The sequence below is a fragment of the Portunus trituberculatus genome, unplaced genomic scaffold, assembly GCF_017591435.1.
Source record: "Portunus trituberculatus isolate SZX2019 unplaced genomic scaffold, ASM1759143v1 PGA_scaffold_523__9_contigs__length_663829, whole genome shotgun sequence".
In the NCBI taxonomy this organism is placed as follows: Eukaryota; Metazoa; Arthropoda; class Malacostraca; order Decapoda; family Portunidae; genus Portunus; species Portunus trituberculatus.
Window position 1 is genome coordinate 45,001 of NW_025541692.1, and position 20,000 is coordinate 65,000.

General features: G+C 41.6%; 1 protein-coding gene across 1 annotated transcript in view; it reads right to left on the reverse strand.

Moving 5' to 3' along the window:
• The window catches only part of LOC123500970 (glucoside xylosyltransferase 1-like), a 55,906-nt gene that overhangs the window by 1,835 nt on the left and 34,071 nt on the right, over positions 1 to 20,000 (reverse strand). The window contains exon 7 of the mRNA XM_045249523.1: positions 5,804 to 5,965. Coding sequence (XP_045105458.1) covers positions 5,804 to 5,965 — 162 coding nt within the window. The remainder of the gene's footprint in view (positions 1 to 5,803; positions 5,966 to 20,000) is intronic.

Consider the following 20,000-nt stretch of genomic DNA (forward strand, 5'->3'; position numbering starts at 1 on the left):
GAAAAAGATTTATTCGTTACCCCACTCGCTATCAGGCGGGTGTGTACGAGGCTAGGCTTCAGCGGCAGATTTCACCTGTTGGGTAGACATTCTGGTGATGTCCACTATAGAGGTGAACTCGTTCCACAGCACCGCCGTTGCGTGGGAGACAGCACTTTTGCACCATCACTGAGCGGCACCCTGGCACATCGAGGAGTGCCGTCTCGTAGAGCGTTCACTCTTCCTCCAGGAAACCCGAAGCTCTATGAGATGCAGCTGTGCTTTGTGCAGCACTGTGAGAGCCCTCACTCGCCTTCGGTAATCCTGACTGTCCAGCTTGTGGATGGGGTCGTCTGTTTTGGCGTTTAGGCGTGGTCGTTGCTGCCTCTGTTTGATCCGCTGCTGCAGTTACATCGCGTGAAGCCATTGGCGCCCAAAAGGAGGCGCTCAGCTCGTCGATGCATCTTGCCCAGCAGGGAGGAACTAGGCATTACACATCCACGTGTACTCCAAGATGGGCCTCACCTGTGTCTTATACAGCGTCATGGAGCCTTTGGCGTCAAGTCGATATCTCACTTGACGCTAGAGTCTATCCCTTAGGGAGGCTTTGCGTGCCACATTCTCCAGGTGGCTGTCGAAGTTTGGAGTCTACTTCCACCCCCAGGATGGTGATGGGTCTTTGATGGCAAGGGTGTCTTCTCCAAACTTCAGCTGGCCTTCCATCTATCTGGCATCCTCCCGTGAAAGTGAGATGACCAAAGCCAGGGTCTTTTCATCAGCAAACTTGACTTGCCACCGATCGCCCCAGACCATGATGTTACCAAGATGGCGATTGGTAGCATTAATCACATTTCCTACCTCCTCTATGTTATAGCTGTGTAAAAGAGTGACATAATCAGCAAGGGCTGATGCTAACGAGAAGCTCTGAAGACAGTCATTGCTATACACGTTCCAAGATCGAGTTCTGTGGAACGGAGGCCTCCATTGGAGTATGGCCGGGGTGCACCCAGTCACCACCACTCTCAGAATCCGGCCTTGCAGGTGGCTTGAGAATAGCTTCAGCAACTGTCCGTGATGCCGAGGCCAGTAGTCCATTCTGACACACGCGGTCGAACGTCCCAGCGATGTCAAGAGCGATAACGAGGGAAAGGCGGCCAACTTCGAGAGCGTAGTACCAGGCTTTAGTGAATAGAAGGAGCATGTCAGAAAAGCATCCCTTCCTGAACCTGTGTTGCCGCCAGGTAAGGAGATTATAAAATTCTCCTCCAGGTGACAGGTTAGTTGCTCAGCAATGATCTTCTCCAGGATTCTGTTGAGTACTGACAGGAGGGAGATGAAGAGGTAGTTTATCCTGTTTATCTTTTTTTTTGTGTTTGTGTGTGTACAGGGGTGACTCAAGCCTTCTTCTGTTCGGTGGGCCAGGTGCTGGTGTGCAAGCACTGATGAAAATGCTGATGAAGGCCTTGTTAGCTATACCGCACAGTGTTTTAACCGGAATGGAGAGACGTTGTCAGAGTGAAGTGATCACAGCTTCCAACCCTTTCTAATTGGTAGCACTGCACTAAATCTACGGGATGTCTGTAAGGACAGGATCCAAAAAGGCACCGCGCACGTGCGTGATGAAGTTCACGTAGTTGGTGAGACTGCGGACCGTTGTCAGCCACGTGAAGGCACGGCTCACCAGTTTTTCATCTAAATCTCCGACGATGATGGCGATCTGACAGCTGTGGGAGGCCATGATCGTGGCTAGCTCGTCCATGAGGAAGGATAGTATAGCAGTGTTTTGCCACTGAAGACGTAACAGAGAGTAGAGCAGCAGCGCGGTCTTGTCAGAAAGGAGGAGGCGAAAGAACATCACCTCTATTTCCCCAAGGGCTGTGACAGACAACAGCTGCAGCTATAGACCCTCACGGTGACACAAAGCTAAGCTGCCTCTTTGCCTGGCTTTCCTGTCCCTCTTCACCCAGTGAGTGCAGTCTGAAATCCTTTCGCATGTCGTAACGTAGGTGTTGTTCACGAACGTCTCGATAGTAACTACGATGTCGGCTTTGTTTCTAAAGGCAGCGTGGGTCAGCTCTCCTACATTCGTTCTGAACCCAGACAGGAATCTGGGCGCCATGGCTGTGTTAATGGATGTTTTAGGGAGGGACAGCTTCGTTCCGTGCGCCGTAATAGTGATGTGGTTGGGTCTGACGGGGAGGTGTTGAAGCAGCAGGTTCAGTGTCTTGTAGCGTGGCAGCGCTGGCGGTACCTACCACAATTAAATGACCATCTTGTCCTCTGCTCACCCTTTCTCTCCGTAGAGTGTTGGTACCCCGGCCTGATGCCTCCCTATCTGATGGGAGTGGCTGTTGGGGATTATTGGTTTGGTGGTGGCGGGGTTTGGGCTGATATATAAGGTAGAAGGTGTTAGTAGTTTGATGGTGGCGGAGGTGGGGGCGGGGGCAATGCGCGGGAAGCTGACTGAGCGTTGTCTGTTACTTTCCTCTGTCGTTGGGGGTTTTCTTGATTCCCACCATGATTCCCTGAGTAGTTGGGGGTGGGGAGGGATGCCTGCTGGCCAACAAGAGTAAGGGCGTCCACGTTCCTTAGTATTTCCATCCAGGTAGACAGTTTTTAATAGAAGAGCTCACTTCGTTTCCTGTAAGCTTCCACTAAGCCTTTGTACGTGTGGAGGTCACCTCTTTGCCTGAGGATAATCTCCACCAAGTTTCAGTGTAGTGTGACAGCAGTTTCTCCGCACGTCACTGTGTTCTTCTGTTTCTTCTGCTGACTACTGGGATGAAGGGGCAGGGACAGACAGACATATACAATATCACTATTCAGGTAATGATATTTTACTTAGATAAGCAAAAGGTAGCATTTCTTACATAATCATTTTAAAGTTCTAACAAGTGTTTTTTTTTATTTCCTTTGAAATAGATTTAAACTACCTGTCAAATATTTTTTACATCATCTTGGTAGTCTGTTCCATATATGTTGGACAAGGTAAAGCATGCTGTTTTCTTTATTAGAGTAGTAGTACGGAATTGTGGACATGTTAAATATACACAATTAGACCTGGTGCTGTGACTTCTTTGAGATGGGTGAAAGATAGTAGTTCCCTGCGTGTTTGTTATATTTCTAAAAATTAGTTAATAGAAGAAACTATCTATGTTTTGAATATATATATTGTCAGCTGTGGAGGACTGGGGATCCGTGGGAAGGAACCAAGGAGGGACCGGTATCCTCAGTTGCTAATCCACACTGCACATTGCTAGCAAGGTGAAGTGACAGATGTTTAACAATCTTCCTATTGAGGATAGATTAAAAAACTTTAGGCAATCAAGATATTAAGGCTATAGGGCAGTAGTTTGAGGAAAGGTCACCCTTTTTAGGAACAGTCTGAATGTAGGCAAACTTCCAGCAAGAATGAAAGGTAGAAGTTGATAGATTTAGTTGGAAGACTTTGGCCAGGCAAGGTGCAAGCACTGAAGCACAGTTTTTGAGGACGACAGGTCCATAAGCTTTTTGAGGGTTTAGGCCAGCAAGAGCATGGAGAACATCATTTTGAAGAAGTTTGATAGATGGCTTGAAATAGTCAGAGGGAAGAGGAGAGGGAGGAACGCGCAGAGAATCATCCAAGGCGGAGTTGTTAGCAAAGGGTTGAGAGAAGAGTTCAACTTTAAAGACAGATGAGATGGCAATTGTACCATCAGGAAGAAATAAAGAAAGAAACGTGAAGTAGTAAAGATTCTGAAGACGGTTTTGGCCAGATGCCAGAAATCTCGAAGGGATTTGGAGTTTGAAAGCTTTTGACATTTTCTATTTATGAAGGAGTTTTTAGCATGGTGGAAAACAGACTTGGCATGATTCCAGGCAGAAATATAAGATTCATGAGATTCAGGTGATGGAAGGCTAATAAACCTTTTGTGGGTAACCACTCCATCATGTATAGCACGAAAACAGGCTGTGTTAAATCACGGTTTAGAAGGTTTAGGTTGCGAAAAAGAGTAAGGAATGTACGCCTCCATGCCAGCCTCTGTCATGCGTTCATCACAAAGAGATGGTCTCTGATTCGGAAACAATAAGTGTTCCAGGGAAAATCAATATGATAAATCCTCAGTTCCTGAGTAGGCATTGAAGAAATAGGGCAAGACACAGAAATGAGATTTTGATCGGAGAAGCGCAACGGAGAAAATAGGGAATCAGCATAAGCAGAAGTATAAGGAAAAAAATCAATAATGTTGAGCGCATCTCCAAAACGGTCAGGAATACGAGTTGGGTGTTGCCCCAGGTGCTCTAGGTCATGGAGGATAGCAAAGTTAAATGCTATTTCACAAGAATGGTCACTGAATGGAGAGGAAAGACTTAGCTGGTAGTGAAAAATGAAATTTCAAAGGATGGAGATATCTGCGTAAGGATAAAGCGGCAAAATGTGCTCCACTATAGAAGTAAATCATAAAAGAATTTGCTACAGTCAGAGGAGTTACGCGAGAGATAGCCTGCACCGATAAATTTAGTTAGTGACTGTTGAATGAAAGCCAGATGGTGGAAAACTCGGAAGATTCCAGATCATATGCACGAGAGAAAGTTAAGTAATAGCGCGCATAGACTCAACAGAAACGAAAGAGAGAATAGAGAAATAGGAGGGAACAGAGAATGGGCTACTGTTAGTTGCTTCAGACAGCTGTGCTTCAGTGAGGAAAAGAAGATAAGGATTGGTAGAGGAGAGGTGATGCTCAACAGATTTAAAATTAAATCTACGGCCCCGGATATTGCAGAAGTTAATGAAGAAAATTTTGAGGGAGATGTCAAGACATTTTGGGTCGCCATTGAAAGAGCAGTCCTACCTGGGGACATTTCTGGTTCCCCTCCCTAGAAGAGGACTATGAGGTTGGATTTGAAGTCATCATTTTTTTTTTATTCAGAATTTTAAGTGAAGGGCGTGTGTGTGGTAGGTGCATGTAGTTTTGTGAAAAGGATAGTTGTCTTTAGAGGGCAGGCCGTGACTGCTTTCTTGTGTTGTGAGTCACAGAGGGAAACCTTCAGCGAGATCACAACCAGCATTAATGGAAAGTTAACAGCACCCCGTGAACTAATGCTAACACCAAAAAAACACCATAATAACACACAAAACACACTCAAATGCCCCCTAGTCAACACCGCTCCACCCACAGGTCCGAGATGGTGTTGAAGAGCGGGCACGGGACAATGGCAGTGTGGCACTTCTGGCCTGATTTATTATTTGGACCTGGCCTCTCCTGAATGTGAAACGGGCAACCTAACCACTAAGCTATCAGGCTCTATGTGTGTGTGTGTGTGTGTGTGTGTGTGTGTGTGTGTGTATGTGTGTGTAATTCACTGTTTGATCTGCTGCAGTCTCTGACGAGACAGCCAGACGTTACCCTACGGAACGAGCTTAGAGCTCATTGTTTCCGATCTTCGGATAGGCCTGAGACCAGGCACACACCACACACCGGGACAACAAGGTCACAACTCCTCGATTTACATCCCGTACCTACTCACTGCTAGGTGAACAGGGGCTACACGTGAAAGGAGACACACCCAAATATCTCCACCCGGCCAGGGAATCGAACCCCGGTCATCTGGCTTGTGAAGCCAGCGCTCTAACCACTGAGCTACCGGGCCGTGTGTGTGTGTGTGTGTGTGTGTGTGTGTGTGTGTGTGTGTGTGTGTGTGTGTGTGTGTGTGTGTGTGTGTGTGTGTGTGTGTGTGCGTTGAGTGATGAGTGTGTTGCGCGATGTGTGCGTTCATGGGCATGGGCGCATGTGTTCGTGTGTGCATAAGCATGTCTGTGTGCCATTTATTTAGGTTAGCTCACCTTAAATTTAATTACTATGCCGTTGACGAATGTGAGGGCATTGCCGTGCAGTAAACCCACTCCGAGCTCGTTGGCACTCTTGCACTTGTTGGTGCCAGAGGAACACAAGTTCGGTCGATAGTTCCACTCACACCCTAGCTGGTACAGTTGTTTGGCTATGGTCTGTCAATCGAGAAGAAAAACATACGTTAAGAGAATATTTAATGGATGTCTGTAATTAAGGCTCATATTATAAAGCAATTTGGTGCTACACGTCAACTTGAAAAAAAATGAATAAGAAAAAGCCAAGTAACTTTTTTTTTAGTGTTTTTCTTATGTTGTTACTGATACATAGCTAATGATTATACTTAATCAACATGTAAACCACCAATGGGAACCTTGCTACTGACATCTGTGACATTTGGAAACAGTTGTAGAAAAGAAACAAAGCATTCCTGATGTGCCTAAATAGTACAGGGGACTTAAGTGAAGCTTAGACGTGTCAGTGTCTGTATAAGACACACATACTAATTTCCAACTATCCTACCCTTTCATGAATATACTTTACCTTCTCTTAAATATTTCTAATTACTCACCACTGACAACCTGATCACCGAGACCATTACTGTATTACTTTATTTAAGAACCATTTTCTTTCTGTCCTCTTTCTTGTACCTTCATTTTTCAAGCTTTAACACAATTTTTTTATGATAAAGCCTACAGCGCTTGTAGGTATACTTGAACAGTATGGGATGCTCTGTCTAGCTTCCTGCCATTAGTGGCGCAGGCAATTTTATTTATAGTGGTACCCAGGGCCCATATCACTACCCAAGCGCATCTTTGGTGTAAGGCAATTACACCTTTACGTAGTTCCTAGGTATTTAACTTAATACCACTCGATAAATGGCAGTGCCATGACGGCACGTGGAAGGGTTCGAACCTACGCATGGAGGTGTGTCCGATCCCAGGCTCACCACCTCATCCACTACACCGCCGTCTCCCAAAATTATTGACAGGATGCAACATGTTCAATCACAGTTAGTGATCCTGATACTTTTCCTCTCTATATCTTAAAAAAAGGTAAAATAGATTTTATAATAATTTTCAATCTTGTTCTCTAAGAAATACCGCATCCTTATTCATTGTATCTTTCTTAGTCATTCTTCTCTTCACTGACTGCAAAACAACTATTACTTCCTATACTATAAGGATTAACACAATCTTAATGATATCTCAATAGACCCAAATACCACTTTAATAGATCGTTGGGATTTTACCTTTATCGCTTCTAGAAACTATTCCTAATACCTGATATGCTTTATTTCTTCTTCTATGCATTTTTTATTCTTAGACGGAAATCAAAGCTAACTTTAACTCATAAATTTGTTTTACCTTAAAGACCGTCAAACTGCGTTGTTTATTGTCTTCATAATGTATGGGTGTCTTTTAGCTACATCAATAATTATGAGCTTGTTATCGTTAAACCACATGTACATGTACATTTGAATTTCCATTCGTTCATTTTATACACGAATGCTATATAAATCTGACCTAATTAATCTATTTATGTTCCTATCTTCAATAAAGTCAATAACAGTTCTACTAATTATATATATATATATATATATATTTTTTTTTTTTTTTTTTTTTTTTTTACGGTAATGCCTATAGCGCCTGTAGGTGAAGAGTGTATGGGAAGCGTTGTTCAGCTTCCACCCATTAGTGGCGCAGGCAATTCTATTTATAGTGGTACCCATATTAGGGCCCATATCACCGCCCAAGCTTATCTTGAGTGTAACCACCTAGAACCTGGGTATCATGGTGATATGTAGGTAACTTTAAACCACTCGACAAATGGCAAAGTGTTTGAAGGCTGTACGTGGTGAGATTCGAACCTACGCGTGGACGTCTGCCCGATCCCACGCTCACCACCTTATCCACTATGCCACCGCCTCCCTATATATATATATATATATATATATATATATATATATATATATATATATATATATATATATATATATATATATATATATATATATATATATATATATATATATATATATATATATATATATATATATATATATATATATATATATATATATATATATATATATATATATATATATATATATATATATATATATATATATATATATATATATATATATATATATATATATATATATATATATATATATATATATATATATATATATATATATATATATATATATATATATATATATATATATATATATATATATATATATATATATACATACACACACACACACACACACACACATATATATATATATATATATATATATATATATATATATATATATATATATATATATATATATATATATATATATATATATATATATATATATATATATATATATATATATATATATATATATATATATATATATATATATATATATATATATATATATATATATATATATATATATATATATATATATATATATATATATATATATATATATATATATATATATATATATATATATATATATATATATATATATATATATATATATATATATATATATATATATATATATATATATATATATATATATATATATATATATATATATATATATATATATATATATATATATATATATATATATATATATATATATATATATATATATATATATATATATATATATATATATATATATATATATATATATATATATATATATATATATATATATATATATATATATATATATATATATATATATATATATATATATATATAAGAAAATAACAATGGTCTGAAAACTGGTCCTGGTGGCACAACTCTAATAATATGACTCCAATTTGATTTAAACCTGCTTGTCAGTGCTGGGCGAGACCTTTTTTTTCAGGTGATTTGGTGTGACTTCCTGCTAGTTTGCGACTCTTTTTGGGCCTGTACGTTCTACTTGACGGCCACAGGCTCTCGCCTACGCTTGCTGGACTCCGTGCACCATGCTGGAGTTCGGCTTGACTAGCGGTGTCTCCTCGTGGATGCTGGCGTCCAACCTCTGGAGTGTGAGGCGCTAATCCTCGTTGTTGAGGTGTTGCCTTCGGTCTCAGCTCCTTCCTGAGTCTGTTCCCTGCCAGTCGATCATAACGGATTACAGATTGCTTGTTCATAATGATAGCTATTGTCTTCCCTAACTTTTAGGGTTTAGGGCGGTGTCTCTCTTGAAGGCGTTGTCTATATTCTCTTTACCTATATGGCTACTGACGGTTTCCTGAGGTGTCCGTTTGTGCCCCTTTATACGAAGATAGTAAGAGAGATTTGCCACCTGACATGTCTCTTGGTTTATTTTTAGAGCATTCTTCACTGATAGCTCTAAATCAGACGTTGGTGTTGGTTTCAGTGTTATTCCTCCCTCACACGTGCCAAATTGCGACTAAAATTTTACATCGGTAGAGTTTCCGACCCAAAATATGTGCCTAGCGACTGGGGAAACCAGTCACAAAACAAGACCAACATGTTAGTCTTTTAGTCTGTTAGTTAATTTCCGACTTTATTTACGTCGTGATGTCATGGAGTAATCTCTGAAAAAGTGGTCTCCAGGTATAGAGAAGAAGATATTAGAGTTGGTGAGGGAAAGGAACACATCTTGGACCTCAAAAATGAATTATAAAGTAAAATCGTCGTTCGACGAAATGGCTGCCACTCTCCAGTTTCTACTGTTTCCTTCAGTGCAGAGTAGTGTTGGAGATGAGGATTGAAGACTTGTTAGGATTTAATTTGATCGCATTTGTGCATTATCTTCTTAAGATTAACAATATTCTTAATAGAAATGTAAGCTAATTTGGAGTGTGGTATACACTCCTTTCTTTCCTTCTACTTAGCCAGGAACGTACCCACAGGTATTTACTTTTCTGTTGACTTCCGGTACGACAAAAGAAGAGCAGCCACAGCTTTAGCATCGTCACTGAAGGAAGACATTTTGACGGTTAGTTGTTTGTTTACATTCACTTCCCACCAAGGCGCCAACTAGTCGATACTTTCCATCTGTCTGAGGCAACTGACAGTAGCCCCTTCTCTGTTACCTCCTACTTTCTCTATTTTCAATTTCCTTCCAAAGTTGGATATTGCGTATGTGGGCAACGATTTAACTTGCTCTCGTGCCCACGCTCTTGAATCTTCGACTCAATTGTCATTCTGTAACAAAATTTATCTGTTCTGTCTATATCATTCTGCTAACTTCTCTGACCATATTAAATTCTATGACTATTTAATTTCGAAAGTGAAGCACATTCTATACCTTTATCCTTTCGCGGAGGTGCCTCGCGTTTTACGTCTGATGGGTGGGGGCATCTGAGGAGGTACTATGCTGATTATCCCTGCAATGATTACTGTTTCCGTGTCAGAGACCCATCTCTGTGTGCTGAACGCATAATGGAGATTATAGTCGTTGGCACGGAGGCGTACATTCCTCATTCTTTTCTCAACCTAAACCTTATAAACCTTAGTTTAACACAGCCTGTTCTCGTGCTATACGTAATTGTGAGGTTGCCCCAAAATAAAGGTACTAGAGCCTTCCTTCTCCTGAATCTCGCACACTTTATATTTCTGCCCAGAATCATGCCATGTCTTTTCTTGAACTCGTCAAACACTTCTTTATAAATAAAATATATCAAAATCTATCAAAAGAATCAATCACTCACTCTCTCCTCTTTGCAGGAGACAGACGTGTCGGCCGCTGTGCTCGCCCCTTGGTTGTGAGCCTTGCTCGCAGCCAATCAGCGGTCAGCTGCCCCTCCCCACTCTCAGCCACGCATCTCTCACTCCCTGGCGCGTCTCGGTGGATAAAGGTTGTCTGGTGCTTGTCTCGTAGCTGGGCGGTTTGTTCCCAGCCAAACAGCGGGCAGCCGGTCCCGCCCCACTTTCCGCTTCGCATTCTTCGCTCTATGTCCACAGCTCGCAGAGGCAAGGTCTCCAAGCTCCATTTGCTGGCCAAGAGCCTCGCTCTCGGTCTCCTAGTGGCCAACCGCCTCACCCATTCCCCAGTCTTCGCAGCGGTTGTGTCTCTACAGTAAGATTATTCCTGCAGTGTGTTTTTCTCGTCAAGTGTTAGTGCGTGCAGTAAACCCAGTGAAGTGAAGTGTCTTTGCACTCGTTCAGTGCCGCAAGTGGTGCAGTGCTTACGTCTCGGTGAAGTGTATAGAGTCTCAGTGTCTGCGTTGAGTGCTTTCACAGTGGAGTGGGTTTTGTTGCCAGGACTCTCCAGCCGCCACCCGTAAGTACTCCTAACAGTCTTCTTTTCTTTTACAGCATCAGTGCATGTTTCTTGCAGTGCTGACGGGGGTGGAGTTGGAGCATTTTTTAAAGTGAACCTTTTCAAGTCCAGTGTAGCAAGCAGTATGTTATTGTAAAATTAACCCCGTTTGCAGTGTGGTGTTTCGTTTATTCTTTAACGCAGGAAGTGTAATGTGCCGTTGTGGAGAAGCATCCATAGTGCAGTGAAGTGCCAGTGCAGTGTAGTGTGTGTTTGGAGCCGTGAAGGCGTAGTGAGTGTGCAGTGATTTATTTATTTATCTATTTCTTTCCCCTTTCACCATGAACTGAGCGGCACTATGGGCCGGGTGAGAATAAAACACCCTCGATCCAGGGAAGCTGGGGTCAGGAGATAGCTTCTTGACATCCTTCCACCTGCAGTTCAGGTGAATAAGCTCATACCAGCCAATGATGCTGTCGTAATTGTTACTCCAACTGACAAAGACGCTGATGCCATTTTGCTGAATGGCATGCCCGCACTTTTGGCTGCGGGGCGGTTTACTCCCATGCTCCCTCCCGAATTACGTGCCCAGCGCACCGTATTATGCTGAGGCCTCGATGAGCTGGTATATGAGCATACAGCTGAAGAAATTGCTTTTGAGGTGGGAGCAAATACCCGTAATTCAGCACAACGTTTTCTCTCTTGAGGAAACCGTAAGTATGACTTAATTAACACATACAGACACTTCGACCATCATCCTTACCAACAGCCAAGGACTGAGTGACGACACACGACTAAAAATCCTGGGATTTCGAGTTTACCAACAAAACATCAGCAATGCCTTAAATGATGGTGTTGCTATTGCTGTTAAATGTCAACTCCATCATAGAGTTGAGGACGATTTTTTATCAGAGACTCTAGCAATAGCGATTACCACACCAGACGGATCATTCCTTATAGCCACCAGCTACTTTCCGCCACGCCTTACTTACCGCATCCAGATTTGCTTCATCTACTACGAAGACAGACGCCTGTTTTCGTTGTAAGAGACTTAAAAGCTCGACATCCCTATCTTGGATACACCACCACCACACTGCCCACGTGTCCCAACGTGTGGCAAGAGCAAAAGCAGCCCTCACCAGGCTGTACCGCTTTAGAGACCTGGTAACTGGTCTTAAGCTCCATCTCATAAAGGCTCTAGTTCTTCCTATTTTTTCCTAACCTCCTGTTCCTTTGCACGCTCTCTCCAAGACAGCTATCAGTAGATTGCAAAAAGTGCAGAACAGCGCTCTGAATTTCCATTCAATATTATGTCCCCTTGCCTCCTGTATCTTTCATGGCCCTCCTTGTGACCCCTTCTGCCCTTGGTGTAGGACTACCCCTGAGGCCATGGAACATTTCCTGCGTCAATGCCCAGGCCTCCTCTCTCAACATACTGCACTACGCTCCCGGCTCTCCGCCCTGGCCATCACAGCACTCAACCTGCCATCCCTCCTGACGGCCTCAGGCCTACCCCAGGACTACTCCAGGGCTCATAAAGATCCATAGATTTTTGTAACCTCTTTTGAATCCTTACGAGCCCTGGGGTAGTCCTGTGTGGGTATCACAGGCGTGGTAGCTGACCGGTCTTCCTCAAGAAGGCACAAATAAAGCGAAGGACAGCAGGTTGCCAGGAGGGGTGGACGCTTGAGGCCGCCAGGAGGGAGGGCAGCTCGAGTGTTGTGATGGCCACGGCGGAGAGCCAGGAACGTAATGCAGTATGTTGAGAGAGGAGGCGTGGGCAATGAAGTAAGAAATGTTCCATGGCCTCAGGGATAATCCTACACCAAGGGCAGAAGTGGTCACGAGACAGTCGACGTATGCGATGCAAATAAGGAGTATGGTGTGGCCCAGGCGAAGGCGGGCAGAAAACGCATATATATATATATATATATATATATATATATATATATATATATATATATATATATATATATATATATATATATATATATATATATATATATATATATATATATAAACATGTTTTATTTGCCTTATAAGTTCATATCCACGAGAGAATGCAGGGAAAAATAAGGGGTGGGGGAAGAAGCATGGTAGAAATTTTAAGATACTCCTAACAACGTTTTCTATGAAAGTACTCGCTTCCAAAAGATGGCAGCACCATCGCTGTCCTCCAAACTTTAACCCACACCAAAACTTCCTCTCTGTATATTCCTTGGTTTATATCCTTTTCTCTGCAACTTTATCTAAAGTTTCCTTTCCGAGCGCTCTATTGCAGCCATGTTAAATGGCCACTGTTCTTCTCCTAAATCTATTTACTGTGGTATCCTCAGGGTTCTGTCCTATCACCCACTTTCTTTCTATTATTCATTAATGACCTTCATAACCAAACTTCATGTCCTATCCACTCCTACGCTGATGATCCCACCTTATATTTTTCCACGTCCTTTCAGAGACGACCAACCCTTCAGGAAGTCAACAGTTCACTAAGGACGCCACAGAACGTCTGATTTCTGATATCTCTAAGATTTCTGAGTGGAGCATATAAAACTTAGTAGTTTTCAATGCCTCAAAAACTCAATGCCTCCATGTATCAACTCGACACAACCTTCCAGACAACTATCCCACCTTCTTCAATGATACTCATCTGTCTTCCTCTTCCACAATGAATATCCTCAGTCTGTACTTTCCTCATAATCTTAATTGGAAACTTCACATCACATCTATAACTGGAATCTTCAAATTAGGCGTTTTGCGGCATTTCCGCCAGTTTTTCTCGCCCCTCCAACTGTTAACTCTGTACAATGGTCTTATCTGTCCTTGCATGTAGTATTCTTCGTTTGTTTGAGGGGTTCCACTCATTCAGCTTCATTAGATAGGGTGGAATCTAAAGCTTTTTGTCTCATCAGCTCCCTTCCTCTGCCTGACTGTTTTTAGCTTCTTTCTCACCGCCGAAATGTTGCATTCCTTTATATCTTTTATCGCTATTTTTATGCTAACTGCTCTATTGGTCTTGCTAACTGCACAATGCTTTCTTCTTCCTCTCATCCCTATTTTTTCCAACCCTCTAATACAAGAGTTATCTAATATTCTCAATCATCCATACCTCAGTAAACTCTCACTTCTGATTAGTTTAATTTACACTAATTAAATCTGTCCAAAACCATCTAGACTGAAACAACTTTTTCATTTTTCCCTCCTTTATTTCATCCTAATGGCACCACTGCCATATCATATGTTTCTAAAGCTGAACTCTTCTCTCAAAAATTTGATAACAACTGTACTTTGGATGTTTCTGGGCTCGTTCCTTCTCCTTTCCTTTTTTTTTTTTTTATTGTTTCACGCCAAAGATTAAAATTCTTTGTAATGATGTTTTCCATGCATTCGCTGGCCTAACCTCTCAGAAGGCTTACTGACCCGATATGGGGTCCCTCCTATTCTTCTAAAAAAAAACTGTGTTCCCGTGCTTGCACCTTACCTGGTCAAATTTTTTCGACTATGTCTATCTACTTCTACCTTTCCTACTTGATGGAAGTTTGCCTACATTCAGCATATTTCTAAAAACGAGTTCAAACTACCCGCGTATTGCTTTAGTGTCCTACTTATCTTAACCAATATATTTGCGCTTCGTAACAAGTAACAACAAGGAAGTCATATTTAAGTTCCTCATGTGTAATTCATTACACTGATACCGTCATCAGAGTTGGGAACCTTTATATTTCAGGCGGATCTTCAATTATGTATGAGACAATGTTTAACGGTATTGGAGGCAAGCACTCAGGCCGGGCATGCCCCACAATCCTTTTAGCTGCGTGAGAGGGGAGGTTATGGCGTCCCCCACTCCACTCTCCAGCCATTCCCCCCACCTCTGGTAGGCCAGCTAGTACTGTAAGGCTTGTCAGTCAAGCAAGAAATGTTGTCTTTAATGTATTCAAATACTTCGATAAGGACAATAAAAAGCCAGTATATGTGGAAAAGAAATCCTCTGAGGCAACGAAATCACAAAATAATTAATTGCATCGCCATCTTAAACACCGCGCCGAGAAAAGTAGAACTAGGAGAGGAAAGGAAGGTAGTGGTGGTGGCGATTGTCCGGAGAGAGAGAGAGAGAGAGAGAGAGAGAGAGAGAGAGAGAGAGAGAGAGAGAGAGAGAGAGAGAGGGGGGGGGAAGGAGCTGGTGGTGGCGATGACAGGCAGAGCGGGAAAACTCAACTTATTTATTCACAACCTCGTATTTCTTGAACCAGGACACCTAAAAGCTCATGAATTGCTTAATCGTGGAAAGAAAGCTTCAACAGTTATATTGAGACAAGTTATACAAAAATACATGCAGAACTACAGGTTTTAAAGCCTTTTTTTTATTGTTATGCATTTATGTTATCAGTGCCTCAGTTAGATGTCAAGTGGCGGTGTCGAGACTGCGGTACAAGAACACCTTTATCTACGGCGCTAACTGGAAACGGGACGTGGCCTATTGAGATTCTGACATCGTCCCGACTATAGTTTGTAATATATGGTAGTCTATATATGAGGTGGCTACAGACAGCAGATGCAACACGCTAAAGAAAACATTAATTTCCTTGCTAGTTACCTATTTAGTTTATGACAAACAGATAAGTAGATACATTTGTAAATGTAAAAAATGTAAAGTAATGTCAATATAAAAGTAAAATTTGCTATCGGATATGTACAGGGTGTCCATTAAGTCTCTACCATTTCAAAAATTTATTAGAAATGCAATTCATAAGATATCTTTTATTTGTTTGATTGTATTCAGTGTTTATTCAAGTTTTTAATCACAATTATATATCACCAAATTCAAGATATCCTCCAGTGCTTTGGGCTGAAATTCCCTCACTTACCAGGCGTAGAAACAATGCTGTGGAATCTTCCCATGTTCATTTTAATGAACAATTTTATACTACCCATCCATCTATATATGCATTCCTAGACGTTCTAGTGAAGCTCCAGAGTAATACCTACATAAAGATGAGGAGTATCAGTAAGTCTGCAGCAATGAAGAAACCTGAATAAAACAGGAACGAGTATGTTATTTCCCAGTACAACAAATATATTTCAGGAGCAACAGACAGACACAACTTTATGAAGAGCTTGGCTAACAAATTCAGAGCAAACACAAAACTGTAATAATCGAGGTGTGTGACGAATATTTTATTACATAAACTGGTTTTATGGACACATTTTTTACATGATGAATATAGGAATATATAAAAGTGTTTTTATAATGTTATGGTACGCTATAATCTCCCCTAACTTTATAAGTTTTCTCTTTATTTTGTTTCTTTTTATGTTCTAACTTGTATACATTGATATGGGTAATTATTAGATTTAAGCTCATTGTTATGGGTAATTATTAGATTTAAGCTCATTGTTATATACATTGGTTCGATATTAATGTCTTCGAATGAAGGGTCACGAACCATGGAATTGGCTGACGTATCGGTCGGTGACGTGTCCCTAGGATACGTGTTAGCTGGAGCCCTGGGACAAGTCAGATTCGCTTTGGCAGTTGCCTCGTCCACACTTCCTTCTCCGTGGCTCCAGGTAATACTTAAGTATTGTTCCAGGATTATGTAGGATATGTTTTACGTGTCGAGCTCACACAATTGTAGATATTGTATATGTGCCGTGTGGTGATGGGTTTATGTGGGTTGTGGTGATGGTGAAATGTCTTAATTAAATGCATTAGCAAGCCCGGCTTAACTAGAAGTTTCTGTGTGCCTTGATCCCTAGACAAGATGCTATTGCTGGCATAACAGAATATGGGGCCTGTCCGGGATGCGCGTTAGTAATGTAACGTACATTGCTCTTCCCCTTAAGTGAAACTGGTGGTATTGTGGCAAGTTATAGGGACGTTCTGGTCCTCTGATTGTGATTATTTTGTGAATTTGCCAGACCTGTGCATCACTAGCAGCCATGCCTTTTGATGTGAGTGAATTTATTTCGAGCCATCCACTAATCTCTTGATTGAGAGTGAAGTAAGGAAGGATGATTGGGTCAAGTTGGCTTCTCATTACAAGGTCAATGTTAAAACTTCATGGAGGAAAGCAGAGATCAAAAGTGCAGTGATTAATGTCCTTGTGAACAAGGGGGTACTAACATCGGATGCCTTAAAACTATGCGAGTCTCATTCAGCTGATAACCTTAGACTTATGGAAATACAGTTAGAAAGAGAAAATTACAGGACCGTGAGCGGGAAAGGAATTCCAGTTGACAATGTTAGACAAGAAGGCTCAGGTAGATATGAAGCTACATGATGATTTTGATGTGACACGAGTTACTAAATGGATTCCTCTCTTTAATGAAAACGACCCAGAAGAGTTTTTCCTTCAATTTGAGCATGTTGCACAAACCCTGAAATGGCCTAATCAGTTCTGGGGTGTTTTAGTTCAGACTGCACTAACGGGAAAAGGTTTATCGACTTACTTATCTCTTGAAAGTAGTCAACAGTCTGATTATGAAGCCATGAAAACTGCAGTGCTTCGCTCCTATGAACTTACTGAGGAATTTTACCGAGCAAAGTTTAGAAACAGTTTCAAGGACCCAAATAAGTCGTATGTGGAGTATGCTCATGCCTTAACTAAACTAAAAAACAGATGGCTGTCTGCTAGTGGTGTAAAGACTTATGAACAGTTGTGTGAGCTCATTGTTTTGGAACAATACTTAAGAGGTGTGCCACAGGAAGTGAGGTTATATTTGTTAGAGAAGGAAGTGAAGACTTTAGATAAGGCTGCATCTCTTGCAGAAAACTATAGTATTATTTGCAAATCTCGTAAGAAGGGTTATGATAAACCCAGTTCCGACCAAAGCGAATCTCAACTATATGGTAAGCCTGTAGGTAACAGTAATTATCATAGCAAGAATTTTGCTTATCAGTCCCCATACACAAAATATAGTGGAGGTTTGGGTAAAGCTGAGATATGTAATTATTGTAGAAAGCCGGGTCACTACAAATTCACGTGCCCAAAGTTGGGAAAAAGAACTCCTGGTAAAATGATGGTGGTGCTGTTGCTAATTGTGTGTTTGGCCCTGCAGATTTATCGCTACTTAGTAATGAAGTGTCTGCAGTTGTGAAAGATCCTCAAGAGTTGTTTCAGCCATTTATATTCCGGGGTTTCATCTCGGTTGATGAAGATGGTCAGGCGGTTCCAGTTAATGTATTACGGGATACAGGAGCATCTCATAGTGTAGTAGTGAAGGAGTCGGTTCCTTTTGTTGATGACATTTACACAGGTGAGCATGTTCTGTTGAAAGGAGTAGGTGGAACCACTAATGTGCCATTAGCAAAACTCTATCTCAAGACAGAGTTGATTTCTCAGCCCGTTACGGTTGCTGTACAAGATTCTTTACCAGTAGAAGGAGTCACTTTTTTGTTGGGTAACGATGTCGCAGGTAGTCTGGTAGTGCCTGACCCTGTTGTTTGCTCTTCTCCATTAGAAAATGATCCTGTTGCTGATGTTAGCAAAGATTTTCCAGAGCTGTTTCCTGCATGTGCCGTTACTCGCAGCCAAGCCAGTGAGAACACGAACAAGGATGGTGGTGGTACTGCAGTGATGACCCAGAAGCTGGACTTTACAAACTACTGTACGAGGGAGAATCCTTACAAGCACCTCTACATGAAGAGATTTGTGTGGCTACTGACCCTGATGCTACTGAGGTTAGCCCTGAGCCAGTGAGTATGGATAAAGGTGTAATCACAAGGAAAATGTTAGTAGAGGCTCAGAAGGCAGATGTAACACTAACCTCACTGTTTAACAAGGCAGTCACCGTGAATGAAATTGAAAGCGAACCTGTCTGCTATTATGTTCAGTCTGATGTGCTGATGAGAAAGTTTAGACCTCCTGATGCCCCAGCAGGTGAAACATGGCACGAACTGAGACAAGTTGTAGTACCATCCTGTTACCGATCTTTGGTGTTGGGTTTAGCTCATGACCACTTAGGGGGTCATTTGGGAGTAAAGAAAACTCTAGATAAAGTTTTGAAGTATTTCTATTGGCCTGGCATTAACTCGGATATATCGAAATACTGTAAATCTTGTCACATATGCCAGATTGCTGGTAAACCCAACCAGGTTATCCCCCCAGCACCATTGTATCCAATTCCTGCTGCTGGTGAACCTTTTCTGAAGTTATTATTGACTGTGTGGGTCCTCTCCCTAAAACAAGAAAAGGCTATCAGCACATCTTAACCCTCATGTGCAGGTCCACTCGTTATCCAGAGGCAATTCCTCTGAGAGGAATAACTACTAGAACAATAATCCCCGTCCTACTCCGAATATTCACTCAGTTTGGATTACCTAAAGTGGTCCAGTCAGATCAAGGTAGCAACTTTACCTCCAAGATATTTAAGCAAGTTATGTCTACCCTAGATATACAACATCACTTATCATCAGCATATCATCCTCAGAGTCAAGGTGCGCTGGAGCGATGGCATCAAACCATGAAGTCGATGCTTACCAAATACTGCCTTGAGACAGGTAAAGACTGGGATGAAGGTTTGCCTCTAGTCTTGTATGCTATAAGGAGTTCCAGACAAGAAGCTCTGGGATATTCACCCAATGAAATGATGTTTGGCAGGGATATACGTGGACCTCTGAAACTCTTACAAGAGAGTTGGGTGGATGAGGAAAGTGAGGACTTAAGTGAATATGTGAGGAAGGTAAGGAACGACTGAAACACGTACATGTTTTTGCAAAGAGTAACCTTATGAAAGCTCAAAAGCAGATGAAGCTCAACTATGATGCTCATTCCACGCTACGTGAATTCCAGGTGGGAGATAAGGTGCTTTTATTCTTGCCAGATAAAAAGTACCCTTTACAAGCCAAGTACAAAGGACCCTTTACAGTAATTAAGAAGGAAGGAACCTAAACTATGTCATTGACACCCCAGGAAGGAGAAAAGATAAAAGATTAGTACATATCAACC